Genomic DNA, 10227 nt, shown 5'->3' with positions numbered 1-10227 from the left:
AAGTTGGTCCTCGCAGCTGGCGTGCAGCCACTTCAGATCATATTAAGCTGAACAGCCCTATTCTGCTACTGTTACCTTCCCTGGCGGTGGCAGAATACCCAGACTAGCCCAATGAAGTGCTGACAACTACCGCGCCTGGTCACAAAGCTCCAGGAACCTTTTGACAAAAAAATGTTTGACAGAACGACACAACTACAACCAGATAACTGAACATGAAGCCAAGGATCAATGAAATAACAAGACAAAAGGACAAGATTAATCTTAATTGCTCATTCGATTATACAAAATTGAACACCTATAATTTCCGACAGATATGCAGACAGATGACAAAAACATTGTCATGAATGAAATCTATAAGGTCATTGCTATTTGGTCGACAAACTTATTTCGAACACAATTAATAAAACATTTACCACACTAAATGAGTGTACTGGATGAAGCATCATCCCAGTTTGAGCAACTTTGGCACAAGTAGCATGGAGATCTCTTAGAAGTTAGAACAAGTAGAGAAGCGTGATGATCTTTAATGCACAAGGATCCCCAGTTCGACTTCATCTCAGTCAGTCAGTGGTGAAGGATTATTCTGGGAATCTCGCCATCAGTATGTCTCACTTTACTCTCTAGCTCGCATTGTATCTCCCTCGTCATATCTTCACCAGCTTTGTTGTCTGATGCCAAATGCACTGTTTTGAGTTTTGCAAGGTTTTCCACACCAAAAAGGCCCTCAAGCATGCTGAACCTCACCTCAAGCTTTTCTAGTTGTGGCATGGCATTTTTTGGAAAGCTAAGTAATGGCAAGAGAGGAGCAGAGAAACGAAGAAGCTTAAGACTCTTAAATCCTCTATCTGGAACTTTGATCTCCCCTTTGGAGTATAGCTTGTTTCCTGCAAGAATGCTCAGTATTTGTGGATCACGTTCCTTTGCCCTGAATGAAAACGTGAGAGAGATCAATGCCTCTAGTTTACTGAGGTTCTCCAAGTTATCTGTTCGGAGTGCTGTTACTGAAAGGGTTAATTTGTTGAGAGCACCGAGTTTTTCAATCCAACTGGGGAGCATAACCAGCTTGCCTGACAATTCAAGGGCAGCAAGGAATTTGGGTGGGGCTGTCAGATAATGCAATGATTCTATAAAACTAGATGACTCATCATCAATTACAAGTGTGTGTAGAGAGTAACCACCGAGGTACTCGATGGAGGAGCTTAAATCCTGGAAGCTCCCATTGTCCCCAATGGTTTTGAGCTTGTAGATGACAAGCTTCCTCAGCTCAGTTAAATGATGAAAGTCCCCTGATCCCCCAAGGATCTCAATCCCTGACAGTATGCGGAGGGCCTTCATTTTCTTTCTCTTACTTAACTCTTCAGGAAGTTTCAATGCCATCCGTGTTCTTTTGTCTCCACCAAGTATGTTAACCAGCTGTTCAAGGTGGCATACAGTCTTAGGTAACTCAACAACATTCGTCTCTCTGATGTCCAGAGTCTCTAGGTTCTTAAGCTTCCCTATCTCTTTGGGAAGCCGTTTAGTGTCAGTTCTGCGGAGGCTGAGATACTTGAGAAGAAGCATTTTGCATATCTGCTTTGTATGGTGTTTTCTGAAACCTGTGCAGCCTTCAAGATCCAGAACCTGTACAATTCCAATCTTGAACGAATGGGAAGGAAGTTGATTCAAGCTCCCAAACATGGTTAGTGACCGAACATGAGACAGGTTCATCTTCTCTGTATCCTTTGCATGTTTGTAATCACTGCCTTGGAGGGACAGCCGACGGACCTTACTGCTAGGTGGTGGCATGAGCCAGTTACCACCAACCACTGTGATGAAATTCTCTTCACTTGCCTTCGCTACAATGTGTTGAAGAACCATGTCATGGACTATGCATTTCTTCACCTTTAAATTGCTGTTGTGCTCCACTGGTCGGATAATTTTCCTCCGTATGAGATGATTGAAATATGTCTCAGCAACATCCTCCACACTAAGCCCCTGCTTCTCAACGACAAATCCTTCCGCTATCCATCGCCTTGTCAAACGCTTCCTGCTGATCTTGTGGCCCTTTGGAAATATGCTCAAATATAGCGAGCAAGTCTTGATTTCAGCAGGCATGTCATTGTAGCAATAACTGATAATCCTGCCCACTTCCTCCTGGGTAAGGTCTTTCTCGCCATCTTTCCAGTGATCTTTGCCTGATTCTGGAAATAGAGAACTGCAAATTTTCAACCAATCATCCCGTGTTTTACGTGGGTTGCAGGCCGCATAACCAGCCATGATAACTATGGCCAGCGGAAGCCCACCGCACATCCTCCAGACTTCCTCCGGAACCATAACATCTTCATGACCTTTTGTTTTAAGGGAGAGCTTGATTAGATAACTATCTTGGTTTGTTTCCATCAAGGTTGCTTATGAAGAAAAAATAAACCTTATGAATCAACTCACCTTCTACTCTCTTAGATGTTGTAGAAACAGCTTGAGACCGTGTCATATTATCTTGTCTTCCTTTGGATTCAAAGAAGGCTTGCTTAAATAACTTCTCAGATTCTTTGACACCAAGAGGGATAACTTTATGAGTATGGTCACCTCCTTCTCCTCTACGTGTAGTAGCAACAGCTTGAAACCGTGTAGTTACTATAATTCTGCTGCGTTTCCGACTCGGAGGCAACACCTTTTTAATTTGGTCCCACGTTGTTGCAGACCATACATCATCAACTAAGACCAAGTAACTGCCAGGAAATGAAATTAATAGTGGGAGCAGAAAGTGAGTGACTAACGATAGCTATAAGATATTTTCTTATCTGAATAAGAAAAAGGCTGCATATTTCTTTTCTAGAAGGACAAGTGCCACTTCTGATAATTTTCAATGTATATGCTATTTTTCTTGGAATTGCACTTCTGTACTGTAAGATTGGAATGAAAAGAGGTGTTTTCACAACCTAATGTCAACAAAAAAAAAAATCATCGTTGCTTTATTTTTAATCTGAGTGCACGGAGTAATTTTGGGATGGAGTTAGTAGATGAGAAGGCGTAAGAAGATACTATTACATTGATTCGACACATTGTTAGTCTTTGGGTCATATAGGCACTATTAAACTTTGCCAAATGAGGAACTAGCAATGTCTCCACATTATGTTTGCATGCTTTCTAATTAACAAAAAGATCGAAGAGATTTCCGTTAAATAGGAACGAAGAGATCTAATACAAAGAAATTCAACAAACTCTTGTCTTAATTCAGTTTATACTTATTAAGCAATATGAGATGAGGCTTCAGTGTGCATTAGGTACCTGTTCTCCCTGAAGTGCTCCTCGAGATCGATACGACTCGGTATGACATCATCGCCCTGCTGTTTGTGGCTGTTCGACTGCGGCATGACTTGATTCTTGATGTTCGTGAGGACTGTGTTGATGTCGGAGCTCTGAGACACCGTTACCACCGCGCTGTGGTCGAATTGGTCCATAAATTTCCTATACAGGGCGTTGGCGATGGTGGTCTTCCCCACACCTCCGAACCCGACAATGTACAGCACGCCGGAGCTGTTATTTTCGTTAGTCACCCACTTCTCAAGCTCCCCCATGTATTCCTCGACTCCCACGGGTTCCTTCGCGGCGACAAGCTGAAGGTTCGAGTGCTGGTTGTCCGCGGCGTCAAATCCGGTAGCCGTGCTGGGTCCCCCACCAGATCCACTGATGTCCGGATTGTTCACGCCGTATCTCTCGCGCCTCTCGCCGATCTGCTGTGCCCGCATCTTGAGAGTCGATATCTTGGTAGAAAGATCCCGCCGAGGCCACCAAGTAAGAACCTCGTAGACGCTGTTGACTAGGAAGTAGCAGCACATGTCGGTGCGCAGGCCGTGGAGGCGGTGGCCGGAGTCGTCGATGCAGTCCTCAATATCATAGGTGATGTCACGGATCTGCTTCATCCAGTCCTTCATCCGGTCGTCGTGGCCATGGCTTCCTCCGACGACGCGGAGGAAGGACTGCATGGTGGACAGCTCGTCGTTGATGTATTGGAGGTCGCGGTTGACGCCCCGAATCAGGGTGTACTCCTGAGCGAGGAGGCCGCCTAGCTTGCCCAAGACCGACCTCATCGTCGCTTCCGAAGCGCCCACCACCAGCTCCATGGTTCTGTACTTGTTAGTATTCCTCTCTCGTTGCTAATCAAGGAGATCTCTGCTCTGCACAAATTTGGATGGAAAAATGAGTGATAATTTCGTTACCATTGACCAAGAGAAGCAGAGAACGAGCGAGATGCCACATGTGAACCCACCAGCCAGATCTAGCTCATTTCTTCCAATGGAGCCCCATACGCAAAATATCGGATCGCCAGGCGCGGTAGGGACATCTACTGAGACTTAAACAAAAATCACTCGACTCAGCCACTCCGCGACCTCCTACGGGGTCCGGCGCCGTATGGCAGGCCTAAGGGCATCTCCAACCTTTTTTTTTTTTGAGCTAAAAGGGCATCTCCAACCGCGCGACCCAAACGGACGCGCTGGGCCGTCCGTTTTGGGCCGTTTGCGTGGCCGAACGGACATCCGGACAGCGGCCCGCGTCCGCGTGTCCGTTTGGATCGCACGCTGCGCCCAACGCGCGGACGCACCGCATTGGTAATAAAATAAAACAGAAATGAAAATAAAAAAGGAAAAGGAGAAAACATAAATTTAAACTAGTTGGTCATTAAACTTAGCCCTATTTTGGGCAAATTTTACACAAAAGAAAGCCATATATGGCTTTAAACTAAAAAAGCAAACCCTAGCCAGGGTTTGCGAGCTCGCGGTGGCCGCCGGCGATACTACCCCCGCAGTACTCGTCATCGTCGGCGTCGATGACGACGACGCCGCCCGGCGGCGACGCGCCGTTCCGGCTCGACACGCCGGAGGGCACCGGGACTCCGGCCGGGGGTCCCACCGCGCCCTTTCCCGAGCGGAGTGCGCGTTCGGCGGGCTCGCCGGCCCGCGCGGCCGTGCCCTCCGCGCGGACTCCTGTCGGAGCCGCTCCTCCGCCCGCGTGGCCGGGCGGCTCCTCCTCCGCCGGGCGCGCGGCCCGGCGCTCCTCCTCCCGGAGCGCCGCCCGACGCGTAGCGGCCTCCTCCCGACGGCGCGCCGGCCGGAGGAAGGCCCACGCGTCCGCCCGGGCGTCCTCTCGGGCCTTCCCGGCCGCCTCCTCCGGCGCGGAGGTGCGCGGCCGTCTCGGCGAGGAGCGGCCATTTGGCCGCCTCGTCGAGGTCCCGTCGCTCGCGGGACGCCGCGAGCGCCGCCTGCAGCTCCGGGTCGTTCTCCTCCTCCCGGGGCTGCGGCCGCGGCGCGCGGCCGGGGCCGGGGCCGGGGCGCGGGCTCGCCGATGTAGAGGCCGGCCGGGCGGCGGCCGGCCCGCCTAGCGGCCGTGCCCGGCCGCGCGCGAGGCCGCGCGCCGTCGCGGATGTGAAGCACGTGCGCCGCCGCGCATCGTGCTCCACCTCGAACCACAAGTCCCGGTTGGGACTTGCGTCGCCGTACGCGGGGTCCTCGCCGGAGGTCCGCCGGCGGCTGAGCGCGGCGCTCTCCGGATCTCGGCGTAGCGGGCGCGGCTCGACGCCGGGATGGGCGGCACCGGAACCCGATCCGGGCTCGGGTGCCGGCCGTGGGGAGGTGCACGTCCCCCACGGCATTGGGACGCCGGCGTCCCGAACATCCGCGCCACCGCTACGGTGGACGTAGATCCGGTCGCGTCCGGGCGTCGCCGGCGGCCCCATGGCGAACGGCGCCGGCGCGACCGGCCGGCCGCCGCCGGCCTCGTGGTCGTTGGCGGATGGCGAGAACTCGCGCTTCGGGGCCATGGCGGCGCGGAAGCTTCGAGCTCGCGCGTGCGGCCGGAGTGGAAAGTGGGGACCGGATAGGGACAGTCCACTTCCCCGATCCACATTTAATAGGACCGGGGCACCGACGAGTGGGCCAGCCACGCGAACAGGGCGGACACGCGAGGACGCCGCGTGCCATCCGCGGCCACGCAAACCCGGCCCGGATTTGGGCCGGGTTTGCGTCGTTCCCGACGCCGCGGCCGTCCGCTTTTGCGGTGCGTCCCCGCGTTGGGCCGGGTTTTTGTCCGGCTGGACCCATCCGGACGCGCGGGCGCGGGATGGGTCGCCCCGCTGGAGATGCCCTAAGGGCATCTCCAGCGGCGCGACGCATTTCGGACGTCCGAAATGTCCGTTTGCGTCGCGCGGCGGACGCGAGACAGACCGTTTTTGTCCGCGCGTCCGTTTGCACCCTGGGGTGGCTCCAGCGGCGCGACGCATTTCCGCGTTTGCATCAAATATGAAGTTTTGAAACAATAAATATGATTTCAACGAAGTCATAGTTATTACATTTAAATTTTGAAAAGTCTACATGAAAATAAGATACTAGTCCTCTAGGCATGATCTTCATGGCTAGCCATGGTCCATTGATGCTCAATCAGATTCGTCTGCAGCTGTTTGGAGACGGTATCGTTTGTGACTTCTACATTCATATGTAGATAGTCCTCCCAAGTAGAAGCTCCAGGAATTGGGGCAACCAACTCATCTTGGAATTCTCAGTGGTTCTTATTGCGGCCATCAGGACGCTCGTTCTCAACGATCATGTTGTGCATGATCACGCAGCATGTCATCACCTCATGCATGGTCTTCAGCGACCATGTTCTTGCCGGGCGTGGGTGGCGCGGAAGGGCGGCGCAACCGGCAACGTTTCGCCCGAAAACAGTCGGCAGGTTCGCGCCGGAGCCAACCCCGAGTACGATTCTGCTCTCCCGCGCGGCGACAACGGTGTCGGCGGCGAGTATTGCGGCGCTGCGGCGGACGGCGGGGATTGGGGCGGGGGCGTCGCACTAGGGCATCAACGAGGGTGAAAAAAGAAATCAGGTCGAAGCGGTCGATTTTGCTCTCGCTGACTTGCGGGACCGGGTAAGAAATGGAGGACGCTCGGCGCGTCCGCCGAGCGTCTGCGGAGACGCAAACCTGGCGCATATTTGGGCCAGGTTTGCGTCTCCGCGGACGGGCCGGTCACTTTGCGTCGCCCCGCTGGAGCAGGGCCCAGACGCATTTCCGGTCACGGCGGACGAAAACGGTCGCTCAGCGACCATTTGCGTCGCGCCGCTGGAGATGTCCTAAGAGCATCTCCACTCGTCCCCCCGACGAGGCCCCGAGCGACGTTTTTCCCATCCGGACGGCGAAATTCGGCCCAGTCGCGCCCCCGGTTCCTCGTTTTTGTCCGGATTTGGCCCTTCATCCATCCGGCGAGCCCACGCCATCCCCGGCCCCCCGGGGACCCGGACGAGTGAAAAGCGGGGAAGGGCCCGATCTGTCGGTGACTCGACACACGAACCCCACCGCCACCTCGCTCAAAATCCCCCCACCCCTCGTATCTCTCTCGCCGCCGGCACCACCCCGCCGGCTTGTTGCCCAGATTCCGCCGTCCCTCCTTCCCCATCTGCCTATATTCCGCCGTCTTTCGACGACGGCCTATCTGGCTGCTCTTCCGCCGGCCTGTTTTCCGACTTTGGCCTGCTCCTCGTCGCTCGCGGCTCGGGTTGCCTCGACCACGCCCGTCGGGTGTTCGTCCATTTGCCTCGCCGGCCATGGACTCGGACGAAGAGGAGGAGCAGATGTTCGTCGAGCTTATGCAAGAAGAGATGGCAGCAGCCGCCCAAGACGACGAGCACATGATGATCCTCGGTTGCTTGGCAAGCATGTACGCCGGACCGGCAAGCGGGTCGACGTGGTGGGTCGGCACCGAGTCGCCGGAAGTGCAAGCCGAGACGAGCGAATGGAGGGCTACTCGCATGTTGTACGCCGACTACTTCGCCGACAATCCATTGCACGGTGAGAGTGTTTTCCAGCGTCGTTTCGGGATGAGCAGAAGCTATTTCTGCAAATTGTGTATGCCATCCGAGACTTTGATCCCTACTTCGGATGCAAGGCGGATTGCACTCGGTTTGGTTGGATTTTTGTCACCGCAGAAGTGCACAAGTGGCTATGAGGATGCCGGCGTAAGGAGCTCCTGGTGATAGTGCGGATGACTATCTTCGGATGGCGGAGTCCACCGCCCTTGATTGTTTCTACCGGTTCTGCGGGGCCGTCATAGCAGTGTTCGGGGACTATTACTTGAGATCACCCACTGTCGAAGACACTCGGAGGATCCTTGCAACAAATGAAGCTAGGGGTTTTCTAGGGATGCTTGGAAGCATTGACCGCATGCATTGGCAATGGAAGAACTGTCCGTTTGCGTGGCGGTGGAATGTACAAGGGTCACAAAAAAGGCTGCACTGTGATACTTGAAGCGAGTGGCTACCCATGATCTCTCGGATTTGGCACTCTTTCTTTGGTATGCCCGGATCCAACAATGACATCAACGTCCTAAATCTGCTCCCCGGTCTTTTCCAAGCTTGTTGAGGGTCATGCTCCCCGGTGGACTATGTGATCAATGGTCGGCACTACAACAAAGGATACTACCTTGCAAACGGTATCTATCCAAAGTGGGCAACATTTGTGAAGACTATCTCGAACCCTAGCACCCCCAAACTTTGCGAGTTTGTCAAGAAACAAGAAGCTTGCCGAAAAGACGTCGAGCGTGCATTTGGTGTCCTCCAGCAGAGATTTGCTGTCGTCCGGTTCCCCGCTATGACTTGGTCCAAAGATCGGATGGGGGAGGTGATGAACTGCTGTGTGTGCCTACACAATATGATTATTGAAAATGAGCGAAAGCATCCGGTTCCTCTGGCTGAGCAAGAAGCACCATATGAGAGAGAGGGTCCTCTTGCACGGCCTAATCACCAGGTGCCTCCATCATGGGCCGCCTTCATTGCTATGCGCCAGGAGATTCGAGACTCTACAATGCATCAGCTGCTCCAAGATGATCTGGTGGAGCACATATGGAGGCTCCGAGGCAACGCCAACGACGACGTCAACTAGTCTGTCTTAATTTGTTTGAAAAATTGTGAAATTGTGTGCTTCATTTATTTCAGCACTTGTTAAACATTGTAATAATTATCGCCGAATTTGTTTCAGCAATTTTCGTACTCTTGGTCGCCGAACTTGTTAAATTTTATGTTAAATTTGTTTGAAATATGTCAAATGGTCGAGGTTGGGGGTTTCCTGCCGGGGGGACGGCTGGAACTTCGGCGCTCCCCAGGCCAAATCTTCCTCCAATCCGGACAAAAATTTCGCCGGATTTGGGCGTGGGGAGCGCCAACGAGTGGGGATGCTCTAAGAGCATCTCCACCCGCAGCCGTCCCGGCGGGGGTATCAACACCGTTGCATGGAGACGCCGGTACAGCATCCTCCATTTGGGGGAGCTGCTCCCACACCGGCGCGCCCCATAGGGCCCCTGATGTGGTCTAAGACCTAGATTGTGGCCCAATCTTGCGAATTGACCCGGAATCGAAAGGGGAAAAGAGGGGAAACGAAGAACACGATGAACATGACGAACGCGAAGAACACGAGGACACACGCACGCACACCAACCCGATACAACCGATGCTTACCCTCGTGGCTCGATGGACCACGCCGAATAGAATCACCCACGGAAGAGACCGCGGTAGAATTCCGAGGTGAGAGACCGGTGTTGGAGACGGAGATCGGTGAGGGAGAGAGAGTGCACCACACTAGAATCTCACTCACAAATCCAATCAACAACAAGGGTGGCCTTGATTACAGAGGGATGATACCCAAGGGAGACAAAGCTCAAAATCTATTCTAAGCCAAATCTTGTCTAACCCTAACAAATGGGGAGTACGGGGATACATATAGCTCAGATTTAGGCAGGGGTACTTTAGGTATTACAAGTGCATAAGAGAGGGACGTCCAGATGCAGCTGAACGGCTCAGATTTGAGGAAGTTTCGGCTGAGCGGTACCTCGGGCGGAGGTACCGGCCGTGGTACCGGAAATAGCACCAAACTGAAGCGAAGTGTACTGGGAGCTCGGGCGCGCGAGCGGTACCTTGGCCGGTACCATGGGTGGAGGCTCCGGCCTGGCCCTGGGTGGAGGCTCCGGCCAAGGTACCGGAGTCCCTGCCCGTTCCCGCGCGTGGCCAACCAGGAGGTGGTGTCGGTCAGCATGTGCCCGGTAGTACCGGCCATGCATGGCCGGTAGTACCGGCCTTGGGCCTCTCCCGCGCCTGGCCACCACCAGGAGGTGGTACCGGCCATGAAGGCCCCTGGAGGCTCCGGCCTCCATGTGCAGGTGGTACCGGCCACCATTTGGTGGAGGCTCCGGCCTCCTTTGGCTGGAGGTA

The 10227-nt window shown here is 53.9% G+C and overlaps 1 protein-coding gene across 1 annotated transcript; it reads right to left on the bottom strand.

Annotated features, from left to right (window-relative positions):
* Positions 1-273: 273 nt before the first annotated feature.
* Positions 274-4216, bottom strand: LOC124646432 (disease resistance protein Pik-2-like). Its single transcript, XM_047186543.1, has 3 exons — positions 3268-4216; positions 2425-2708; positions 274-2327 (listed from the first exon to the last, which is right to left on the bottom strand). The coding sequence occupies exons 1-3, from the start codon at positions 4101-4103 to the stop codon at positions 565-567; spliced, it is 2883 nt and encodes a 960-aa protein (XP_047042499.1). The 5' UTR covers positions 4104-4216; the 3' UTR covers positions 274-564.
* Between the last annotated feature and the right edge of the window lie 6011 nt (positions 4217-10227).

This window comes from Lolium rigidum, chromosome 4, assembly GCF_022539505.1.
Source record: "Lolium rigidum isolate FL_2022 chromosome 4, APGP_CSIRO_Lrig_0.1, whole genome shotgun sequence".
NCBI lineage: Eukaryota > Viridiplantae > Streptophyta > Magnoliopsida > Poales > Poaceae > Lolium > Lolium rigidum.
The sequence above is the reverse complement of the archived record's forward strand: the minus strand, read 5'-3'. Positions and strand labels throughout refer to the sequence as shown.